The sequence below is a fragment of the Cryptomeria japonica genome, chromosome 3 (assembly GCF_030272615.1).
Source record: "Cryptomeria japonica chromosome 3, Sugi_1.0, whole genome shotgun sequence".
NCBI lineage: Eukaryota > Viridiplantae > Streptophyta > Pinopsida > Cupressales > Cupressaceae > Cryptomeria > Cryptomeria japonica.
In genome coordinates, this window is record NC_081407.1 from 638,152,330 (window position 1) to 638,178,271 (window position 25,942).

General features: G+C 36.7%; 1 protein-coding gene across 4 annotated transcripts in view; it reads left to right on the forward strand.

Annotated features, from left to right (window-relative positions):
* Positions 1–3,288: 3,288 nt before the first annotated feature.
* The window catches only part of LOC131050157 (uncharacterized), a 197,481-nt gene continuing 174,827 nt past the window's right edge, over positions 3,289–25,942 (forward strand). Inside the window, exons 1-2 of one of the 4 annotated variants that reach the window (XM_057984331.2) lie at positions 3,289–3,657; positions 9,530–9,670. In XM_057984331.2, coding sequence (XP_057840314.2) covers positions 3,614–3,657; positions 9,530–9,670 — 185 coding nt within the window. In that variant the 5' untranslated portion in view covers positions 3,289–3,613. The remainder of the gene's footprint in view (positions 3,658–9,529; positions 9,671–25,942) is intronic. The other 3 variants (XM_057984335.2, XM_057984334.2, XM_057984333.2) reach the window with 3 other exon arrangements.

The following is a 25,942-nucleotide window of genomic DNA, read 5'->3' on the forward strand; positions in this document are numbered from 1 at the left end:
ATCACCATAGCACACTTCACCATTTTACATCTCGCATAAAAAAATACTACTTGCACACTCACATCTATAAATTTGCTTCCAATAACAAATTTAATGCTAGTCCAAAGATATGCAACACACCACTAATCCGTTTTACACTAGCATCACAAAACTTGATTCTAACTTTGCCACGATCAACAATATCTAAATGAGAATCATCACCCAAGTACACCTTATCTCTATGAAATTCTTCATATTAAGAAAACTAGTCTTTATTGGAAGTCATATCAAAAGATGTACTTGAGTCAATCAATCATGCAACATTACTTGCATGAGTAGCTAAAGCTATAATGAATGCATCACTATATTCCTTCTCAGATTCAGAATCATACTCAAACTTCTTCTTTTCTTCTTTTCAATCCTTGTAGAAGTAGTTTAATTTACCAAAATTCCAACAAATGACTTTGGACTTTCTTGGAGATTTGGATCTCCCTTTGGACTTGGATTTATCATGCTTCTCATTCTTCTTGCCTTTTTTCTTAAGCTCTTCCATGAATAATTAAGACTTCCTTCGAATTAATGGATACCTTTATCTGCATCTCTTCACCAAGCAAGACACCTATCTCATCTTCGAACTTAAAAAACCACAAAAGTACTATCGATAGCCATAACAAGAGAATCTCACGAATCAAGCAAAGAACAAAGTAAGATATGACATTTCTCTTCCTTTGTCTTGACACCAATAGATGCCAATTGAGCTACCACCATATAGAATGCTTCTAGATGGTATGTAATTTGACTGGAGCCTCTTCCATTCTCAAGGAATACAATTTGTTCCTCAAGAAAATCTGATTTAATGAAGATTTGGCTTGATAAATCTCATCAAGCTTCTTCCATAGCTTTGTCATAGAGGTCTCTTCATATACATTGATTAGAATAGAGTCTACCGAGAACAATCTAATTAGACCCTTGGCTTTACGGTCCATAACATCATACTAAGTAGCCGCAATAGGATCTATAGGTCTTGAGACCTTCTCATCAACAACATCCCACATATCTTGATCGATTAGTCGATCCTCCATCTTCAACTTCCATATCTCAAAATTACTTCTAGAAAATCTCTCCACCTCTATTCTCCCTAACAAACTTGCCATTTGAAAATTCTTACGACAAAATTAAAAAGTATCTTTTGCACAAACTCCCACTTGAAAATGGATTAGTTCAAAAAACCCAACAATCCATAATTGAAACCAAAGGTGAGCAGGCTTTGATACCACTTGTAAGGAAGTTAAGGTAGCATAGCAACTTCCTACACTAATCTTGAGAGGAGAGTAATGCAAAAATTTTACAGATGTTTACAACAATTATAAAAACTTAACAAAAAAAACATAAATAACATGCATACCACAACATAGTGATTTACATCAGAAAATCCTTTTAGGAGAAAAACATCACACTCCAAAAGATGCCCAATATATTATTCAGAAATCAACAACAAATTACAATACACTTGCAAAGAAAACTTCTCACAAGAGTATCACTAATGGGATCTAGAGCCAACTCAACAAATACAAGACTCTTCAAATACATCACAACAATTAGTTGTAATACAATGCCCTCATTATATAGGGTTGTCTTCTAGGGAAAACAATGCACACAAAATATCTACTGTTAGATCTATGCCATAATGAATCTTAGTCAAGATTTATAATGATAAATTATACCTAATTTTTTTTTCAGGAGAGTTGCCCCTAAACCCCCAATAGTTAGTGGCAAGCCCCCAAACCCTCATCATCAAGTATCAATGATAACATTTCATTAATGATACCTTTTAAATATTACAAGGTCGAGACAATATTTTCTAACATATATGTTCTTTGCATACATCTAAACTATTGCAAGGTTAACTACACACATTGCTATGTTGATCATCCTTTCATTTTTTGTGATATGAAGTCATACACATAGCTTGTCTAAGTGTTTTTTTCACTTGTATAAATCAACCTTGTTTCTCCTTTATGAATATCATCACTCCACTATGTCCTCTCCATTTTTTGACCACTTCTTCCAAGCTAATGTCTTTGTATATCCTACAAAATCAAAAGTTTTACACCAATTATTTTTGCGAGTCTTCATAATGCTATTATGTCTTTGTTTTTAGTTGTGTGTTTTAGATTGGAACTTCTATTCTAAAGACCATCTCTACAATTCTAATGTATTATAATTAGTTGCTCTTAGTGGATCCATCCTCGTATTTCTCTCATATCATCCTACTTTTAAACATGCTTTTCAATTTTTCAGCCATTGCTTATTTGCTTTCTCATCTAACAATTTTCACTTTTTTTCCCATTCTTTCCTTTGCTATTCTTGTTGCATTGACATCAAGTCATCATATTAAAAAAAATCACTATTCTTTCAATAACCATTTCTTAGAATTGTGCTTTATCATTTATTTTTCATTTCTTCTTATACATTTTCATCTCTTTCATCTTCCCTTATCTTTCTTAATTTATATAATTAAGATATTTATCTATTCGACAATAACTTTTCTTATTATTTTTCTTCCCTTCACAATCCTTCCATAACTTTTCTATTGCTTCTTTCCCTCCTTTCCTTCGATTGTAATTATAATTACTATTAGTTATCCAATAGCTCTTTAACTACTCTTGATTAGCCCTATCATTTTCCTCATTGCTCACCTTTGCAACTTCCTTGTATCAGATTCATTTCTTACATGATGTTCGCTTTCTCTTTTAAGATATTTGTTTGTAATGTGTCAGCCTGAATAGTTCGCTAGGTACTCAACTTCCATAACTCCCTCGCACGTTAGAAGAAGAAGAAGAATAAATTTTAACGTCTACGAGACTAACAAAAGCCTATGGGACAAACCGCCATATCAAATCGGCTTCCGCAATTCCAATCTCTTCCTATGTAAGGTGATGATGAGCGCCCCCAACTTCTCCACTAACCCCCATAAAATAAATTATACCAAGAGCCAGCTGTCAAGATATTCGCATAATTGTCCCCGCTGTCCCTATATGCATCACATTCCAAAATGAAATGTTTTTCAGTTTCCACCTCTCCAGAGATACAAAAAATACACACTCTTTCTTCCCACATTTCTTTTGGCCTTTTCCAGCACCCAGTTTCAGAACGAAGTTGATGAGAGTTAGTTCTAAATTGAGCAATAAGAATTTTAGCTTTTCAAGAAATATTAGTACCAATGTACACTTTTTGATGAAGGTCAAACGTAGGATTGAACTCATTAATATAATAGTACTTCTTTCTCCCTAGTCCTTATTGTGCGAGGAATGAAAGAATGGACATATATTGTGTACATATAAATAAAAAAAGAAAAAATAATAATCGATAGAAACACTTTCGGAGGGAAATGTAAAAGGCAACCGGTTGCACGCGACGAGATCTTACAGAAATGCTTTAGGTTCCCTCAAAGTAGGTGCGTGACAAGCTTCGAAAAGGCGACACAATCTTTTATGGTCGACTGTCACCACTGGAGCTCGTTCCAAAAGGCTCTTCTGTTTTAAAAATTAAAATATCTCTCCAACTGTCATGGAATCAAAGAAATCGTAGGAGGCGAGTGCTATATTGAGTCAATTGAACAATCAGGGCAGGGATGCCTCCTTTCACGAGGGAGATCGAGTGTACTGCTTACTGCAGGTAAATTATAAATACCCATGTCAATATTTTGCTTTTGATCTCTTTTGTATGAGGGCATGTGCGTTCCCTGCTTCAGTAAAATTTAGTTTCTACACACCAAACTTTAAACCTATTTGAGTTTCCTCAGTTGCTATTTACTGCACAGTTACAATTTTTTTTGGAAGATTTGTTAAATGAAGCTTTGAAGTCACATGAACAGTTGAGAGAGAAAATTTTAAGGGACGGAGGATGCTAAACAAATTTTGAGTTGTTGGTGTTTTTTAGCAGAATGGTAGCTCAATAGTTCCAGTTTTAACAAACTCATTTATATGCTAAATTTGAGTCAAATCTTTGGGTTTAATAAGCGTATATATTGGCAGTTGTCATAATTGGATAATCTATTTTTTGAAATTTTGATGAGAAATAGTCAATTGGCGGATCTAATTTTTAAAATTTTAATGAAAAATAGTCAATTGGCCAAGAGTAGTCTATAAAAATACTCTGATTGACAAGTCTACCTTGAAACGCTATATCGGATCTACCTCTGTTAGTATTTAATGTTAATCTTTAACCTATATTCATGGTCACCCAATAAAGATCAAATATAGTGTGATTGGTTCGCAGTTGCTTAATTTAGTTTCGTACGTGCTGGCTGGAACTGCCTTTAAAGTTTTGGGTTTGTTTCAGGGCGGGTTTTATGCAGGACTGATTGAAATTTTATTAGTGTTGGCAAACGTTCAAAGTCGGTCAAGAGAAGTGAAGTATGTATATAGGGTAAAAGTGATTAGGAGCACCCAATTCAAAGGGGTAACTCCTGCATAAAACATGGTTGGAGAGGTGTAATGATGCTCAACTGTCAAAGTCTTAGAAGAAGAAAAGGACCCTAGCTATTACTATCAGAGAGAGGGCAGCCATCGTACCATACATAACAATATTTCAGCCACCTCATCATGTTGCCACCGGAGTTTAGATTCAATGAAAGTCAACTCCTCTGAGAGTGAAGTATGTATATAGGGTAAAAGTGATTAGGAGCACCCAATTCAAAGGGATAACTCCTGCATAAAACATGGTTGGAGAGGTGTAATCTAAGTCACCACGTTCGAATTCGGTAACCATGAAATTCGGATGAAGTTCGGCAAGGGCAAAAAATTCGAAAAAAAATTCGGCATTAAATTCGCCTTATATAATTTAAAAATAAAATAAAAATATAAGTAATATTTCCAATAACTTATCCAATAGTTTAAGATGCAACATTCAGATACAATGAGTTAAGATGCAGAATTCAGATACCATAAGAAACATTTGAAATTACGATAATCACGATTGCTGATATGTTTTTTGTCAAAAAGATACAATCAAAAGTCGAGACTTTAGAACTTCAGAAAGGCTACAAGTCATCAAGAGTGTGAAGAAGTCTTTTAGTCAAAAAGGTACAATCAAAAGACAAGATTATAGAACTTCAAAAAAGTTCCAAGTCATCAAGAGCACATGGTTGAGCTGCTGTAGCATCATCATCAGTATCACTGTCCAATTCTTCATCCAAAAAGTCAGGCTCATCTTCAACTCCAGCTGCTATGTCTTCTGAAATTTGTTGTTGTGAAGAAGATGTGGAATCATTTGCTGATCTGTTCATGAACAATTTCAGTTTGCTGCGAATGTAGACAAGATCTCCCAGCTTTCCGGACAGCAACTTATTCCTCTTTTTGGAATGGATGTGGTCAAAGCAACTCCAATTCCTCTCACAAGCTGATGAACTTGCTCCCTGACTCAAAATTCGAATGGCAAAGCGTTGTAGTTCAGGAGTATGTGCTCCATAGCTCATCCACCATCTGTACGCAGAAACCTCAGCTCGCAACATATCTTCTTGGGCAGCTTCTATTCCAAACAACCCTTCTCCTCTCTTGTATTTCCAGCATTGGTCTCTAATTAGAGTTGAAGTTGTTCGATTTTGTTCAAACCTGCTAATGGCTTCATAAAGCCCTGACATAATTTCAGAATCAGCTCGTCTATCAATACGAAATAACTTAGGCTCCAAATAGCAAGCTGCTGCATGTAAAGGTGTGTGCATCATTTTCCATCTGGCATCAACTATCTCCCATATTTCCATGTACTCTGCTTCTACATTATTGAGTGCTCTCTGAATAGATTCCTTACAACGGTCCATGCTTTCATAAAGCATGCCAAGGCAAGGAGTGTCACCATCCACCATGTGAAGAACATCAACAATTGGCCCACATATATTCAAAACCTTTGCTCCACTTTCCCAAAAGCTACTGTTTAAAATGATTTGCTCTATGTTCATTCCCTTAGCACTTTTAGAAAGTGCTGAACTTTTCCACTCATTGGAACAAATCACTGATCTCAAAGCTGCTTTCTCTTCAACCACTCTTTTCAAAGTGATATAAAATGAAGCAAACCGTGTGTCACAAGGCCTCAACAACTCCCTAGTTGCTTGTTGCCTATACAAGCTCAATGTGAGATGATGATTTCTAATAAAATTTGCAATTGCTCTTCCTCGATGAATTGCTTCATGTATCCATGGGAATTTGGCCAAGTCATGAAGCAACAAATCTAGACAATGGGCTGCACATGGGCTCTAATATATTTGTGGATATTTGTCTACAATCAGCCTCCCAACTCCCACACAATTTGCTGCACTATCAGTGACCACCTGAACCACATTTTCTGCCCCTACTTCAAGAATGGCTTCCTCTAATATCTGAAAATAATACTCTGAAGTTTTCTTATGGTTCATGGTGTCAATCACTTTCAAAAACACAACACCTTCAGGGGAAGCTACTAAAACATTAATCAATGGCCTTTGACATATATCTGACCATCCATCGCTCAAGATAGTGCAACCTGTTACCTTCCAAGAGGCTTTGACCTCAGCTAATTTTGTTGTCACTCTATCTTTTGACCTCTCTAAAAGAGTTGTCCTCAAAGCCTCTGAACTTGGAGATGTGTACCCTTTGCCAAACTCTGCAGCTTTCTGGATTGCATCACGATAAAGAGGGTTTCTTGCCACATTGAATGGGATGGCACTTGTATAGAACAAATCAGCGAATGCATCATCCACCTGCTGTTTTTCTACTGGTTTCCAAAAGCTGTTCAATGTTCCACTTTCTTTTGATGCACCTGTGGCCTTGGGAAAATTGGAAGAAGACGTAATAGAGGTGAACTTGGACACATCCTCTTCAATTCTTTGTTTTTTTTGTGCCACCTTCATCATTCCCACAATTGAAGAGGATTATTCTCTCTCTAAAACAACTCTTAGTTTGTTAGGCATGTTTGGACATGCTTCAACACCTCCACCTGAACCTGCAGTAAGACCAAGCAAGTGGTCTCTTGCCCTTGTTTTACTTCTAGTAAAATTTTTCTTACACCTGTTACAAGTGAGATGAACACCATTCCGGGTCACATGTTTCCATACTTTGGAATTTGATTTTTTTGGAGCCATTTAATTATGATCTGCATGAGTCAATAAAAAAAAAAATTTAATATTTAAGTCATTAACTAAATATTAATAAAACATTTATTTTAATATATTCATGTTTTAACAAAAAAATAAATAAAATAATACTAATTTTTTTTTTTTGATAAGTAAACTTTAAAATCAAAAGAAAATTACTATACTAAAATAAAAAACTGAAAAATAAACAATATTATATTTTATTTTTGATAAGTAAACTTTAAAAACAAAATAAAATTACTATACTAAAATAAAAAACTGAAAAATAAACAATATTAATATAATATTAAACATTATAATAAGAAATTACTAAATATTGTCCAAGGGGTTGAGCTTAACTGGTTAAAACACTAGGTTCTCACTGTGGAGACCCAAGTTCAATTCCCAATAGGGACATCTGAAATGGAATTCTAAGTTGTGACTCTTGGCCTTCCATAGGATGAGGAAGGTCTTGGGGTCAATCTAATCAAACATAATAATAATAATAATTCAAAGATATGTAATGGGGATGGGGCCCCCTACTGTGTCCCCACTAGTTCATAGCTCCAATCAAAAGCTATCCAGGCTTCGGCCAATTACTGATAAAAAAAAAAAAGAAATTACTAAATATTAAACATTAAATATTAAAAACTAAACATTAAATTACTAAACATTAAATTACTAAATATTAAACATTAAACATTAAATATTACTACACTATAATAAAAAACTAAAAACTGAATAATACAATATGAAAATAAAATAAACAGTTATCCAGAAACCAAATTTTTTTAATCTAATACGAAAATATAAATAAATAAATAAAAAAAATTAATGCAGAAGTCATTAATAATAATGAACATTAGGCGTTAGGAATACCTGGGTAAGTCGGGAGGATGCGGGCGGAGCGTGGTGGACGTAGGCAGAGTGACGGTTTGGGCGGCGACTTTGGCTTCCGGCGGCGGCTTCGGCTTTTTGGTAGCGGCTTCGGCTTTTCGGCGGCGGCTGCGGCTTCGTGCAGAGCTTCTGTTTCGTGCAGATTTTGAAACAAATCCACTGCAAATAGACCTTCGTGCAATTTTAAAACAAAGATCGACGCCTATTTATTAAAAAAAAGAGACGAAAACCTAAAAACGCGAGTTTAAAATATGCTTTACCAAAACGCGTCATTCAACACTTTTGTCGTACGAACATTTGACAAATTTCATATAGGGTTTCTGAGTTCGGCGAATTTTGAACTTGATGGCAGAAATTCGCCGAATACGGTGACTTAGGGTGTAATGATGCCCAACTGTCAAAGTCTTAGAAGAAGAAAAGGACTAGCCATCCTTTTCCCTAGCTATTACTATCAGAGAGAGCGCAGCCATTGTACCATACATAACAATATTTCAGCCACCTCATCAAGTCGCCACCGGATTTTAGATTCAATGACAGTCAACTCCTCTGAGAGTTGCATTATGAGTGTGATCAATATAAGGTGGGTTCATGCCTGCCAAGTTTTGAACCTGGATCATTGTTGGGTAAAAGTGCTCCATCTTACCACTATACCATAGCCCAACAGACAAGAACTTAGATGTTAAAACTGCAGACTGGAAGAAATGTTATCAATTAACTTGGAGGAATAAAATATATACCATTTGAGTTCTGACATGGTCCATTAGGTCTTGCTGTTAGAAAACTGTACCTTATTTATTGAATTGTGAAATGGTTTCATTCCATACAAAAAATTTCAAGCACAGTTTAATAAAAAGATATCTCATAGATAGAGCTGTCTTAGGACACAGTACTTGAAGCCAATGGTATCAAGATCTTCTTGATTCATGTACACTTGCACAATGTAAAATTGAATACCAATGTTGGATTGTGCCCAGGTATGAATTTGCTGGATCCTTAGGCAAATAATTTCTACATAATACGATTCTCACACCAAAACTTCAGCCAAGATTTGTATCTTTGAATTGCATGCATTACTTACAAGCATCATAATTGTTTATTCACATGGAACAAGTCATGACCTCTACTTAATTGTACTGCACAATTTTTTTGATGCCTATATATGTTCTTTTCGTATATGATCTGTAATTGAAATATTGAAATACTATACCTATTCTCTTTTGTGCTTATTTTTGATATTCTTTAGGGAGCTTCACCATGTGCTTCATTTTATCAATCTAGCAGTCGATGGTTGTTGATGCCTGCAAACACATACCTATTTCTTATTTAAGTGGATCGGCATCAATGATTTTAATGGTCAGATTACACTTTATGGAATACTTAGGATGGAGATGTACGTGATCCCATGAATGTTGACAGATAATGGAATTAGATTAGAAATTTTTGAGCAATTGATTTGCAAATACATTTTGATTTAAGACTAAAATTTGGTGTTATACCATTTGGTAAAGATTCTTGACTAGTTTGTGATTTGTTTCACTAATGCAGCTGTGGCTACTGTTGCAATTGGGAATGGGGATTGGCATTACCGGGACCATTTTATTTGGGCTTCTCGCCATCTTGGTGTCCTGTGCACCTAAGGAAACGAAACAAAGGGTACATTGAAAAACAATTACCTTTGTTTGCAAGGTACATCTTGTATAAAAGAAGTTTGCATGAGCCGTGTAATTTTTCTGCTGAAATATATGTTCTATATCTGATTTGCTGGAGCATATTTCTTCATTCTCTCTTTCTTTCTTCTGCATAAAAGCTAGTATTCCTCAGTGTAAAGAAGTTTATGTATTATATGATTAGACCTTTGTCTTGTATACATGGAGTACTGCTTTTATTAATGCTATTTGAGTCAGTTAGGGTTCTTTTCCATTTTACCTGCTATTGCTCGCTCTAGCTCTCTCTTTCTCTCTATTTTTCACTGTCCTTTTCTCCCTTGCCTTTTCTTATTTGTCACTCCTATATTGTTGGAAAAAGCATCGATAGAATAGAATCAATAGATTATTTAGGTAAGGGATGATAGGGGTGAAAAAGAATGGTTATGCTTGAATGATTTTTTTTATTCATCCCTCATGCTTATGGGATTTCAGTTTATTTTTCTTCTTTTAATATTGGAAATAGTTTACTAAAATCTAAGTTACTGATTTGGGTACGGGTACGACAATTTTTTTTCCTTTGGTATGGGTACGGCTACACCCATACATATATATATATATATATATATATATATATATTTTAAAATTATAAATAATAAATTTAAAATGAGTAATAAATGATATTTAAGTATTATTATATTTGAACATTTAATAACTTATAAAATTAAACACAAACCAAAAATTGCCTTCTAAACAAAAAAAATAAAATAATTTTAGTAGCTTTGATTAATTATAAAGTATTAATAATCGACAGGCAACTTAAAACAAATATAAGTGAATCCCTACTAGTAATCAGGTGGAGGCCAAGGCATTTGAGTCAATGGAGGCAGAAGACAAACGGATGCAGGCAGAAGATGAACGAATGGAGGAAGAAAACGAACGGATGGAGGAAGAAGACCTATTTTTTTGCGTTTTGAGGACTGCTAAATCTGGGATGATTCCAGGGCCGGACCAGACTCGGACTCAGATCTGGATTGCACCGGCCTTGTGCTGCCGAACCCGGTAACTTAGACTAAAAGGATACAATATAGTTGGGGCTATTAGGCAGCACAGATTGCACATCTAATGAAACAAAAAGAAACCAACTACAAGTAAATCGATATCAGCTAGGCAAAAAAGAAAAAAGCTTGGGAAACAAACTATATTGATCACAATCACTAACTTTTTACATTTATTAAAATTTATAGCATCAGTTTTAATATAACCATTACTAACTATATGCCACCTCAAATAAAGGATTGCTTCAATACCATTTGATATCATTGTTATTGTCAATATTGCCATTTCTTTTTCATTATTGTCTGTAGCAGCAACATGTCCCAACTTTTCTTTTTGAATCAGAGACCATGCTTAATTTCCATATCACCCCGTGTTTTGAAAAATGGTTCCTGAGCTGTCATGAGTTTTTACCACCATTTATTTCAAGATCTAGCCACCACTCTACTTGTTTTATTTCAGATTTGCAGATCATCGTGACCCCATTGCCTAGCAGCCTGTAAAATCTGTCTTTTGGAATCTTTAATACCGCTGTAACCTGCAAAATAATGGAGAGTAGTGAAAACACAACAAATTTCTATAAAGCACCTCCTTTTCTCTTGAAATATCTTGTCATCCTAACTCTCCATGTGTGCTGAAAGATTTTGGATGATAGAATAAGCCAAGATATATTTAATTCTTTATCAAATTTTGTAACAAAACCAAACAGAAGTTTTTGCGAAGTAATACCACATTTATTATCCCATCCCAAGATATCACTAGAAAATATGGACTAGAAACTTTTAGCATATTGACAGTCAAAAAACAGGTGCTCAAAAGATTTAACAACAGTGCAAATGGACAAACATATGGCACTAACCTTACATCGTTGAGGACAGATCTCACAAAAAGTTTTCTTAAAATTAGAAGCTATCTAAAGCGAGATTTCTTAGGTTCCAGTCAGTTGGAGCAAACATGATAGAAGACAGATTTCCAAGCCCTAACAGAAGGATTAAGTTTCCAATTATTTTTCAAGGACTTTAAGACTTCCTAGGTGCCAGATAGCATAAGGTAAATCTTCTTGGGAGTTATTTTAAAAATGAAGTACCATCATACCATCATAAGTTGTCCAGCATTTCAGTATTGAAGTTCATATTGACTAGAAAATTTACACTGTACATGTCTTTACACAAAACTAAGAAGGTTGTTTTATGAGATTTAGGAATTGAATATTTTTCTTTTAGTTCTTCCTATTTTATCACTTGATCATTGAGCACAATCTCTTTATAATCCTTTATACCTTTTGCAGCCCACCCTTTAGTGGAGCACCTCTCAAACCATGCAAGAGGTTTGTTTTTCCATGTCGTGTTCCACCAAAGAGGGCCTTAATGCTAGTAAAATTCCCCTAGATCCTACAAAAAGCTTCATATCCAGAAATTAGTCGACTCACTAATTCCCATGCCCTCCAGATACTACAAAACTGTCATGCCCCCGCCATGAAAAAGATATCAATGCTCAAGAAAATCGTCTTATTCATAAGACTTAACAATTTCCTGTAGGAAGCAATATACTATGTCAATGATTATAAGACAGAGAAGGCAGCGATTAAATAAGGATAATAATGAACAGTAATGATCACTTAAGGGACAGCAATTAAAGAGCAGCAATATATTGTAAGCCACGATTCTATTATTTTAGAAAGAGCAATGATTAGTATCTAGGCAAAAGAAACATTATTCATATTATGCTAAACAGCAATTAATAAATAATAGCAATAAAGGCACCTGAAGCAGCGTTTAATAAATAAACAAGGCAGTGGTTGGTTTTGGTTATGAAGAGACATCATTAAGAAAGGTTATGACCATTCTTAAGGGTCAGCACCTTTCAAAGATTGTCTCTCTTCATAGAGACATAAAGATATAAATTGTAGAGGATCACATTGGAGGAGGGCATCAAGGAAGACAAAGACAAGTCAGTATTGAGTGAATAGATCTGCAACTTAGAATGCAGCCATATTTGGATATAGTAAAAATTGTGGTATGCATGAGAACATGACTGATATGTGTGCTTAGTGTATACAATGTGGATAAATATTATCATATATCAAGATGTTAATAAACTTTATTATGCTTTAATTAATAAATAAGTTATCTATTCTCTATTCCCACAAGCAATCATATGGGAATGGAAGGAAATATGTTAGGGAGAGGTAGTAGATGGGTTCCACTGAATTAAGTAGGCCACCACAATTGATGGAATTATCAAAGATGGATGTTCCTGCTGCTTGTGGGCCAAGGGGTGAGTTGTCTTAGTTGGATGCTCTGCGCCCTTGGGCTTAATTGGGCGGAACAGTCTTCCTTAATAACCCGGGTTACCTCTAATCAAGCAGGCCACCCCAAGGGATGGAATTATCAAAGATGGATGTTCCTGCTGCTTGTGGGTCAAGAGGCAAGTTGTTTTAGTTGGATGCTTGGCGCTCTTGGGCTTATTTGGGCTGAACAGTAACCGGGCACCCTTTGTGCCTTATTAAGGAGCAGAGCGAACATTAGGAGCAGGTATTCAAGGCGGATTTTCATCAGTTTTGAGGCTAATTTTCATCCTTGATCTAGGGCGAATTGAATCTCAGACCTGCAGCAGCTTCCTTCCATGATAATTAAAATTCTGATCAGCCATTGAGGCGAGTTTGAAGGCCTGATTTGATATGAATTAGGTGACATTTCCACCATTTGGAGTGAAATATCAATGATCCTAGTACTCATTAGGGCTGATTACAGCGAATTTTAGCAGACCTGGTGGATGCAATTCAAATCAAGGCATAAGGTTATTTATGTTCCAGATTTAAAGGTGAATTGTAGCAGGAGTAAGGTGATTCTCCACCAGAAATCAGACTTTGCAAGGCAGATCAGAATCAGGTAGAGGCCAAAATCAGGCTCAAGCTCAGGTGTTGGATAAGAGGGAGAAGGAAATATATGCCCTGTTTTGAGCCAGCGGATCAATGGCATTTCCAGATCCCGAATTTCATGCTCATTTTACAGAATTGGAACAATCATTTCCAAAATTTCAAAAGGAAACATTTCCAGATTATTAAAAATGAAATCAGAACTTGTTAACATTCACTTTTCTGGAAACAGAGATAAGTTTACGTGTTTGAAATCCACTCACAATCATAATTAGGTGTTTTCTCTGTCTTTCAGGTCTGATGCAGAAGGCAACACAAGGAAGATTGAACAATGCAAGTGAAGGATTGCTAAAGCACATCAAGGCATTCACAATGACAAGTGCAGATCGAGATTCACAAGCATGAAGGATAGGATGTGCAAGATACAACATCATCTATCTTCACGAACAGCAGGGAGAAACTTCACAATGATGCGATGGAGATACTTCCCCACATCAAGGTGAGCTATCCAAGCACATCATGAACAAAGGGAGGATCCATCATAGATATCATGGAATCTACATCAAAATCATGAAGGAAGACTTCATCACATGAGAGAAGATCAAGGAGCACTTCAGCAAGGCATGGTAGATCAATCATCAATATAATGATCAAGGTCAAGAGTAGTCAACCACACACTTGTGATGAGTTACAAGGCGTGCAAGTAGCTGAGGTGGTGACAACTCATCTTCATTCATCAATCAAGATCAATATGTCCAAGTTCAATGAACCTAACTCATTCAAAGGTGGAGCAAGTGACACTTGTCACTTCATCAAATATTGTTTATCTTACCTAACCTCGATTCCTATTCGTTAGAATTCAATGTTGGATATGTGTCCTAAAATGTAACTTTATCATTGGTCAAGCATTAAATATAATGCAAAGTTAGTTATAAGTAACCCTAATTAGGGTTTAATCTTGTAATCTTGGCCATTGATTTGGATTTGATCCTAGCCATTCATTTGTAAAGGGAGCTCTATAAAAGGCTTGCTCTCCTCATTTGTAAAGGTTAATAGAAATCATATATCAATAGTTAGTAAGGAGATAGCAAATAGCTAGAGTAGAGTAGAGTAGGAGAAAAGGAGGTCGTTGCCAAGACTTTGTTGCAAGAAGCATAATATTTTCATTGAAGATATGGTGAATTTCATGCGTTGGCTCAACAATTTGCGTGGATGGAAGTTATTGTGGATGATTAATAGTAAAATTCACATGTTCATACTAGTATTTTTTTGATTGCTAAATACTTTGCGTGGTCAACTGAACTCTTTACATACATAAGCTTAATTTTGATTGCTACTCACTCATTGATATGCATTACATTGATGGTGTCTATGTTGTTGGTGGTAATTTGAACATCATTTGCTTACCTTAGAGGATCGTGCTAGCTTTGTGGAGTTGTTCTTTGCATGGCTAAGTTCACGAAGTCATTCATAGTCTCTTACATTCTAGGAATAGATTAGTCTCTCTAAACCCTTCCTCCTTTTTATCCCTTTTTGATTTGAGTTTAAGTTAGGAGAAAAGTGTTGAAGTGTTTTTTATACACATGCAAACACAGAATAAAATACCCAAAAGTATCTTATCCTCTCTTGAACAAATTTACTCAAATGCTGAAGATTAGCTTAAGGATCATTTGAGGCAACTCCAAGGTTTTGGTATGTTGGGTCACGACGTGTGGATAAGCTCAATGATTTGATGTGATTTTGCTGGGATCACAAAGGGACTTACGTTGAATTGTTGAATGTTTGAATCACTGGAACTTGATCATCTGATGTAGCAATCTTGTGATGTTTTTTATCCTAAACTAGCTTGAGTTGAAAAAAGGGCAAAAGATGAAGGGTTGAGGAACTTTGTCTTAAAGCCTAGAATGCAAGAATATGGGTGAACGATTAGATGGAATCCTACTGGGCGAGGTCCAAATTGAACAATTTGACACCAACTTAGTGCAATCTTCTAGGGGATAATTCAAAGATAGTCAAATCGTTACCATCAAACATTGATTACCATTCAAATTAATGCATAAACAATGGACGTACAACAATTTGGAAGTTAAGCTCATATCATTCCAGTTGACTACACAAGGCACTCTTACAATCAGCAAGAGGCTAGTGGTATGGATCAAACGGATTCCATGCAAATGCATTCGACGATTTCTTCCATTCAATCTAATCAACATGAAAGCAAATTGAGAAGTAAAGACCATGCAAGTTGTTGAAGTAACAAATCAACTTCACCATAACTTCAATAAAATCAATTGCTCTTTACAACAAGGTTTGGCAACAATCTTTGCCTTCTCCTAATCTAACTTCTATTCTAATCTAGCTACCATCTTAGCTCTATTCATTATTCACTACTCTATTCACTAACTATTAACCTTTACAAATGGAGAGTTTGAGCCTTTTATAACGCCCTCAATACAATTCAATGGCTCAGATCAATTGAGATCAATGACCAAGATTTTACAATGAAATCCCTAATTAGGGTTTGTTACAACAAACTCTATTCTGGCCAATGAAATAATTACAACATTTTGACACATGTCACTTTTGAAATATTAGACCAATAGATAATGAGGGTGGGTGCCTCGAAGTTTGTGCCACCATGGATGAGTCAGGTACATTGTATCTAGACATGTTGGTGTGGAATTCCTCTGATTGGTGGGTAGTGACTAGGATGCCACCTCTCTCGTAGACTTGATTCGTCATTATGAATGAATATCATTATCCATCTTCAGCGGTGATGATGATGATCTTCTAACTGTGATTAACCCTTCTGAAACTATCTTCTTGAATGCCTTAATCATGGAAGTGCAAGGTATAGATTTTGACTTCCTCTTAGTTTTGAAGTATTGATGTTGCCTTGGAACGAACTCTTGATGTCACAACTACTTCTTTGCTTTGGAATTCCTTCTTTGTGACTCCTTTCTTGTTGTTGGTGTTGTGGATCATGTCCTTGTGTAAGTGAATGCTTTTTGTGTAATCACCTTCTTGTGTTTGTTTATGAAGTTCCCTTGAAGATATCTTCCTTGTATCTTGATCTTGATGTTGAGATTTTTTCCTTGAGAAACTCATTTCAATCCTCCTCCACCATGATCTCCTTGATTTCTTTCTTCATCTCCTGCAAAACAAACAAATGAGCATCAAATACATATGATATATAACCTCTATAATCTCTTAATTTGATATAATTTCTGCTTTTATGTGGTTTACAGGCTTGATAAGAGGATTTAGAGAAAATTCGCTCTCATGAAGGAGCAATTGAAGCCTTTTTCACTACTAAAGAGGAGCTCTTGAAGTCCTTTCAAACCTACCCCAATTCTGCCCTTCATCACTTCAGGTTTGAATACTCTATCCTTCATGAAGGTGGAGGCATCAAATTAACTTGGAAGAGGGCTCTACAAGCAATTTCGCTCCTAAAGTGGAGCACTTGAAGTTTGCTCTAGGAATGGTGCACATGAAGTTCGCTCCAATCTTGATGCACATGAAGTTCGCTCCAACCTTGATGCACATGAAGTGATCTTCAAACTCGTCATTGAACTTGCTTTCACTCGTTTCCCTTCATTCTATGGGTTGTAACATTGAGTCTTATAACCATTTATTGATGAAAACATGACAAACTAACCTTAGGGAAGGCCTCTATAGGAATTTCGCTCTGAGAGTGGAGCACATGAATTTCACTCCAAGATGGGTGCACATGAAGTAACCCTCTAACTTGCCATTCATCGTTTCAAATTCAAAAATGTTATTTTCTAAGCAAGTGAAGACGTCAAATCAGCTCAAGGGAATGATCTATAGGCAGTTCTGCATCTTATCTTGGGCAAATGAGGCAAATTCGCTCCAAGGTTCATGCACATGAAGTTCGCTCTAAATGCCATGCACATGAAGTTCGCTCTAAATGATATGCACATGAAGTTCGCTCCTAAAGACATGCACATGAAGTTCGCTCTTGAAGACAAGCACATGAAGTTGGCTCCTAAATACAAGCACATGAAGTTCACTCTTGAAGGCATGCACATGAAGTTCGCTCCACTTTGAGTGCACATGAAGTGAATTTGAAGTCAAAATTGAACTCGTTCTCAATCATTTTTATCGCTTCATTGACTCAAGTCTTAGGTTTTTTATTCATTCATTCATGAAAACATATCAAACTTACCTCATGAAGGCCTAAAAAGGAAAATTCGCTCCTATCAAAGAGCACATGAAGTAAACTTCGCTCCAAAGAAGGAGCACTTGAGGTGATCTTCAAATCAAAATCATGCTCACTATCTTCACTCATGATAACTCAAACGCTCTACTTCACACTCAAACAAGGCTTCTAAGGTAAATTCGCTCCAAAAGTGATGCACATGAAGTTCGCTCTTGAGGTCATGGACCTGAAGTTCGCTCCTAAGGTCATGCACCTGAAGTGAATTCCAAATCAAGACTCTAACTCTCCTTCGCTTTCTTTCACTCACTCTCTCAACTCTAATGCGTTATGGCATGCTCAACATGAAGTCTCAGGAGGAATTTTCGCTTTGAGTCTTGAGCACATGAAGTTTGCTCTAAATGCCATGCACATGAAGTTCGCTCCACTTTGGGTGCACATGAAGTTGAAATTCGCTCAAAGAGGGGTGCACCTGAAGTAGATTGAAACTTGACATTTAGTGTTTTCTCACCCACCCTCCTCCATTCCATTCATTCAAGCTTGTTGAAATAGGCTCATGGAACAACCTCGCTCTCAACTAAGGGCATTTGAAGTGAATTTTGCTTCTCAGGAGCACTTGAAGTTTTTCTCCCTCAACCTTAAGCACTTGAAGTAGCTTGAAAATGCACTTTGGGTTTAACTTTATTACTTCATGCCTAAAGACCTCAAAACTCACCTTGAATATGATTTCTCCTTCGACTTGAGGCAACAAGAGTGAAATTCGCTGTGGGAGAGGGGCACTTGAAGTTGCCTATGTACTTGACCCAATTGATGTTTCCTTGCATTGCTTGATTGGGCTTGATCTTGAATAGTTCCTCCATCAGACCTCCTTTTCTTTATGTTCCTTTTGACCTCATTTCATCCCCAAAAGAAGAGCTATCCTCTTGACTCCTGACCTCTTGACCATCAATACCTCTTTAATGCAAAGACTAATAGCTAAGGACTCTAACACTACCCTGGAAAGCAGAAAATAAGTGGGGGTGCCCATTTGCAATGGGGTGATGTGTGAATACATCACAACAAAAAGCATTGCATGATTGATACATCTGATGTTCAAGTTCTAGTTGTAGGTCAAGCAAAACGTAAGTCCCCTTGTGATTCCAGCAATATCACATCAAATCATTGAGCTATCTACATGTCAAGACCTGCCAGTAGAAACTTTGGAGTCACCTCATATGATCACACAATTTAGCATTCAAGAGGATTTTGTTCAAGAGAGGATAAAATACTTGGTATTTTATTCTGTGTATCAAGTGCATAAAAACACACCAACACTTGGCATCCCCTTGTCCCCAAAACAACTAGCTGTTGCTTGTGGCTGGGAATTATTCCAGGCTTATAAAAACAAAAAAAAATATATATGTATATATTCCTTATTTTTCTTTGCTTCTATTGGTCTGTGGGGGGTCCACAAGGACTTCTAAACCACAAAGGAACCTTAAAATGACATAAAGAGTTAAAACCAAACAAAACTCTAACCCAACAACCAAGACTAGCTAGGCTACTATTGGATGATCCTCTTCTGCTAAAGGGTGATAGTGACTTAGATGGTTCTATGTCTTTACATATTGATAGCTCGAATGAGGCTTAGTTTCATAGACGATTGAATTTTGATGTTTGAGACTTTTGGATGCATGTTTGAGACTTTTGGATATTGATTCACCATGGTTATTTGATGTTTGAGACTACTATTATAATAATGCTTTATTGAAATTTATTATGCTGTCGTACTACTACCCTCAAGATTTATTTACTAATGATATTGTTGTTATCAGTTATTGACACCTCTCTCTTTCCCTCTCTCTATAATATATTAATATATTTTGAAAAATTCACACACACACACACACACACACACACACACACACACACACACACACACACACACACACACACACACACACACACACACACACACAAATATATATATATTTGTATATCGCCTTCCTGCCATCCCCTAAAAATGGCCATCTAGGGGATGTCCCGGAAATGCGTCCCTTGCCGCCCCCCCGTCCCCGAAACACTGTGGAACATAGGTGATAAGATAATTGTGATAAGTTACTATCAATTGACCCTTTTCAAGCTTGGGCAGCTGAGATCACCTAGAGTTCAAAAGTCTTAAACAAATGGATTTATTATGAAGGTCGAAGGATGAAACACTATGTTAAATATAACTGCTAAAAGACAAATCACTATGATCAATGTGCAGGTCAAAAGACAAAGTGAGTAGAGGGGCCAAGAGCCAAATGTATAATTGTGTTCTATGTAAGGGATGAAAGACAAAAATAATTCTTCATTATAAAGGTCAAATGACAAAATACTTCATGCAACCATACAAAGGCAATCAAATACTTCATATACAAACTCACGACGGCACTCATGCAGACATCTACATGTCTACAAGGCATTAACATATAGTCAACCTATGAATTTGTGCAAGTGTTTGGGTTCTCAAAGTTTATAGTACAATTGTCCCATTGTCACGATTTGCCTCCCTCTTCCGAATGATGCTTGCACTCAACAAGCGAGAGGGGAAAAGTCTAACCTGCATCCACTTCATGCTGATGGACAATAGTTAGCTTGTTTCAATATCAAAAGATCATAATCATGAACCAGCAATAACAATTAAAACATCTGTTGTATGTGATTTATGAAATGTAGCGTCCTAAAATTGCGACACTTGCAATTTCGACTGCATTTCGGTCTTCACGATGGCGACGCAACACGCAACCTGAATGGAGACCCTGAAACTTGCTCACGACACTGAAAACTGCATTTTTCAAGCACCCTGGCCTGAACCTCCTTGCACCCTGCTGTCCCGGGAGGTGGGACCAGAGCGCCCAGTGCCCTGGTCCCCAGGACCATGGCGCCCAGCGCCCTGGTCCCTGGGTCCTATTTTGGGCCCGGTCTCCTAAGGGGCTCGGGTCTTTTTGTTTGCAATTTGGAAATTAACTTTCCCTGGTCGGCCTAAGGTCGGGAAAATCAGTCTATCAGCCCTAAATGACAAGTATATAAACTACATTTTCCTCTCTCATTTGGGGGTAGATGGAAAAGGCGTGGAAATTATACTCAAGCATTCAAGCATTCAAGCATTCAAGCATTCCTTCAAGCAATTGATCATTTCAAGTCTCCATTCAAGGCCAAGTGTTGCATTCAAGTCAAGGATTCAACCATTGAAGAGGAGATCACATACTACATGCTACAACATACAACATACAACATCTAAACCTTCGCACATAAGGATACCAACATCCTTAGAACAAGGTATTATTACTTGTTTTACAGTCATTTACATTTACAGCTCTTGCTCATTTCTTGGTTAATTCCAAAACCGGGGTTTGACCTAAAGGCAAACCCCTAATCCCTAACCCCCCAATCGTCTTCGCTTTTCTGTGTGTAGGTTGCAGGTACGCGGCTGAAATCGAAGATCTGGAATCCTTGTGCAGAGACGAACAGATCCCCCTTTGTTTCGCGGATTTTTCGGAGGACCGTGGCGCCGGGCGCCATCGTCCCGACAACTTTTGCTCAAATTTGTAGGACAACGCCGTATCGACATTTTACTGCTAATTCCAGGTCCGCAGCTTCATCCTATAACCCGAACTCAGTTTATAAGCGAATCTTTATGGCTTTCTATGCATGCTTAGCTTAATTTCCCTAACAACATTTCTTTACAAAAGAGGGTAGCCTTGCTTTCCTAACCCTTGAAATTCATTTAGCATCCAACCTTACATTGTGTGGGATTGGATCTTATGAGTTTCAACCCCTCTTTTGAATGTAAAGTCTCTCCCCTAAGTGAAAACCATCGAATCCTAGCGAACCTCCCTTCTCTCTCCTCGGAGTTGGAAGAGGGGAGAACAACTAGGGTTCGACCGCGATTTTCCGCTTTACATTTTGGTGAACCCGACGTGAGCATCCTTTCTGATTTTTCATGCTTAGATCTGAAAAAATTGATTACATTTTCATGTTTGATCTTTTGCAAAATTTTAGAGGTAATTGCATAAAAACCCTAAATTTTCTTTTTGGTAATTGAACTTGCGAAATGTCTAAATGTTAATGCCTGTTTCAGATCTGCCTTTCTATTACAAATTTTCAATTCATGTTTGTGCTTTAATTTTGAAAATTAAGTGGTTAAATGTCAAAACCCTAATTTTTGAAACCCTCTTAATTCAACCTTTGTCTGACAATTTGACCAATCAAAACATCTCCAAATCAGCTGTAACTTTGGATTCCGCAATAAAATCACAATATCTTTCATCCCTGAAAATTTGGAAAAAAGTTGCGAGGACCGTGTTGTACTCCGAGCGCCATCGTCCCCGACATTTTTTCCAAAATTTCGGGAGCGAGATCTTGCTGTATTTTCCTGCTAAAATCCAGAATTTTGGCTGATTTTATCAGTTTTAACACTTTCAAAATTACAGTCAAAGTTGGTCTTGCGATTGCTTGGTCTAAGGCTTCTAATCATTCAAAAATCATTGAAATTGAAATTCTGTGTCAAAATTGCGTTCTTACTGTCATAAATCTGAAAAGTGTGTTATCATTCATTAAAAAATTTCAGTGCTTTATTCAAATTCTTGCATTTTGTGACTTTTGAAATTAAGTGCTTAATTACAACAACTTTGATTTCCGCTTTCAAAATTGAATTTTGCGTGAAATTGAGTCAATTTTCAAATTTCAAAATTTGCATTGCTTTTGACATTCCCTCTAAAATCATAAAATTCAAAATTTCAGTTTCCCTCTCTTTTTCAAAACTCAAATTTTGCATTTTTCGACAATCTTGATAGGGTTCAATTTTGAATTTGCAACTTTAATTTGGCCTATCTATAGATCGTAAAATCACTCAATTTTTTCAGATTAGCTCTAAAATCATCATACCTTTCATCCCTGCAAATTTCGAAAAAAGTTGCAGGGACCGTGTTGCACTCCGGGCGCCACGGTCCCGGACATTTTTTTCTAAATTTTGGGAGACTGTTGTGATTGCATTTAACAGCTTAAATCCAGAAGATTGGCTGATTTTACTAAAAATTGCTACCTCTAAATTCAAAATCTTATCTCTCTTTCTAGTGCATGAGTTTTACAACAATAAGCCCTACTTACACTATTCCCATTAGACGAAGCCTTAGAATTAAGTCCTTCCAAGGTTTAATTACTGAGGAGATGGAACCTAATTTGAATAGCCTTTTTAACGAGGACATGGGTAATTCCTCTAATCCTCCTAATGATGAAGAAGCTCTCCATGAGGTTTCTGTAGAACAACTTTCGAAATTGGATAACCAATTTGACGATTTTCACCAATGGATGTCTCATGAATACCCTGATAGTCAAGCTCTTCCTTTAATTGAGGGTCTAAAACGTATGCTTCAAAGTGATAAGAATGGAATTGATATTTTGCGTGGTATTGCACACATTGTGGATTCGAATGTGATGCCTATGAAGAGTTGTGCTGAAAATTTGGGTTATACACAACCTCCTACACAAGACAATCATTCTATTCCTTTGACAACTCCTATTGCTAGCATACCTACCTTTACATCAAACATAATGGCTACCTCTACACAAGACATTCCTCCTGTGATCACTAGTCATGGGGGCAATCTCTCTTCTTCAATTAACCCTATTCCTTCATTCAATCCGACTTCTTCATTCATTCCTTCAATGAGTGTCCCTATTATATCTCCACAAATGAACATGACGCAAGGGGGCAATTCATTCAACCATTCCATTCCTCCTTGTAGTGTTCCTCCTATCCAATCCTCTCCTATGGCTAATTATCATAGGGTCCCACCACCTTACTCTCTACCTTCTTTCAATAACATAACACCTCCATCTCAATCTAACACATCCAATATGAACTCTTCGACTGAAGCGACCATTAACAATCTTGCACAAACTGTCTCTTCTTTACAGCAACAAATTACCTCTATGAATCAATCTAAGTTTAGTGTGCCCACATTTGATGTTGCGAGCCCACTTTCTCTTGACATTGTTCGAGTTATTCCTCTTAAACATGTTGAAATCCCGCATTTGGAGCTCTATAATGGTAAAGGAGATCCTCTAACACATGTTAAGACTTTTCAAACAATTTGTACTGATTTTGCTTATGACCAAAGGTTGCTTGCAAAACTATTCACTAGAACATTAAGAGACAAAGCCCTACAATGGTATTGCTCGTTGCCTTCCTATTCTATTTCTTCTTTCGAACAACTTGCAAATGCTTTCATTCAACAATTTCAAAACAATATAAGTCCTAAAGTTACTTTGATTGATTTAATGCATTGTAAACAAGGTGTTAAAGAAAAAGTGACTGATTTCATTGGTAGATATAAGCATTTGTATGCTCAAATTTCTTTTCCAGTGCCTGACAATGATATTCAAAGAATCTTTATTTCTAATTTACAAAAAGATATTCGAGACAAACTTCTGTTTTCTGAGTTTACTTCTTTCCAACAGTTGTGCGCCACTCTTCACAATTATCAACTGACTGTGAGTCAAATGGAACAATCACATCCTATGGCTCCGAGTGATAAGGGTGATAGCAGTCAACAACCATTTGGGAAGATTAAACCGAACAGAGATTCCATCAAATTCAATGAAAACATCATCAACAACAATGTGAATGCAGCATCAGGTGTGCCTCCTATTTCTAAATTTTTCAGGAAAGAAAGAAAGTATACTCCTTTGAATGAATCATTGCATAGTATTATGAATAAGTTATTGGAACAAAATGTGCTTACTCTTCCTCCTATAAGACAAATTGATCCTGCAAAGATTACTTCACCTTATTTTGATCATAAAGCTTTTTGTTATTTTCATCGTCAGTCTGGGCATGATACTGAAAAATGTTTTTCTTTAAAGGGTAATATTCAAGATTTGATTGATAATAATACTATTTCTGTTTCTGTCTCTTTAAACCAGCTGAAAGAACTTCTAGCGTTCCTATTGATTACTTTTGGCCTAAACAATTCCAATCTCTTCCTCCGCGAAGTGATCATCTTTTCAAATCTTATCAAAAGTGGAAAACAGATATGATCCTCTCTCTAAGTGAACCTAGAACACCTAAACTTGACATTCCTATCATTCTTGAGAAGGAAGTTCTTCCTTTGAAAGATAAAACTAATGTCTTTCCTCAAGAAGATTCCCAACCCATCCCTATGGATGTGACTATGTCTATACCTAATAAACTTCCTAAGAGTAGACCTATACCTCCTCGTCATGATGGACTTGGTCTTCTCCCTAAACCGAAAATTCCTCCTTTGTATGGAGCAGTTCCTCCTCCTTCTTTTTATAGAGAGAAGAGACCTTCTTCTTCTCCTATTATCCAGCCTAAGAGACCACAACCTAAACACCCAAGTGCTAAGGATGAGAACATTCCTCCTCCTCAGTCTTCGCAACTTCCTACTAAGACTAGACGAAATCGTTCTGCACGTGAACGCCGACGAAAGCGTCGTCTTAGAGCTCAGACAGCTGCTTCTCAAACTTTGCAATCTCCAAAAACACCTTCAACAAGCATTATTCCATTTTCTCCTCAGCCGGATATTGAGCCTAAATCTCCTAAACATAAGATGCATGATGATCTTGATCCTGTGCGAGTTAAAGATCCTATTTTTATAAATCTTGATGATGATATCGATGAAAATGTTACTTCTTTTGCTTCTGATAGTGAATATGAACTTGTTGATGTCGATAACCATTTATCTAATGAATTTTCTAAAGCACTTATCCTAGCTCCTAGACAAGAACAATGTGGCTCGGAACATGAACATAGCCCTTGTTTGGATCTTGTGATAGCTCCATCTGCTGTGTTGGATGTTCCTCCTCTAGCGTGTTCCCTGCCTTCCCGAAACATTGATCAGCAAGATCGGGGGGTAGATGACGTGCTAGACTAGTTACATTAGCATAGTAGACTCTCTCCCCCTCTCTTTTGTTACTTCTTCTATATGTTATTCTCATTCTTCTATTTGTTGTCCTTGGTGTTGTCTACTTGAGGACGATGCAAAGCACTGAGATCTCTTTGGTCTCTCTCATGTTGACTCAAAAGACACATGTGTTCCCTTCTTCTAGGTGACCTTCCTTGATTGGGGAATGAAGAACAATTATGCATACATACATATGATATATATACATAAATTATCATACAGCATACTGACCCCGAGGAAAGCGAAGTC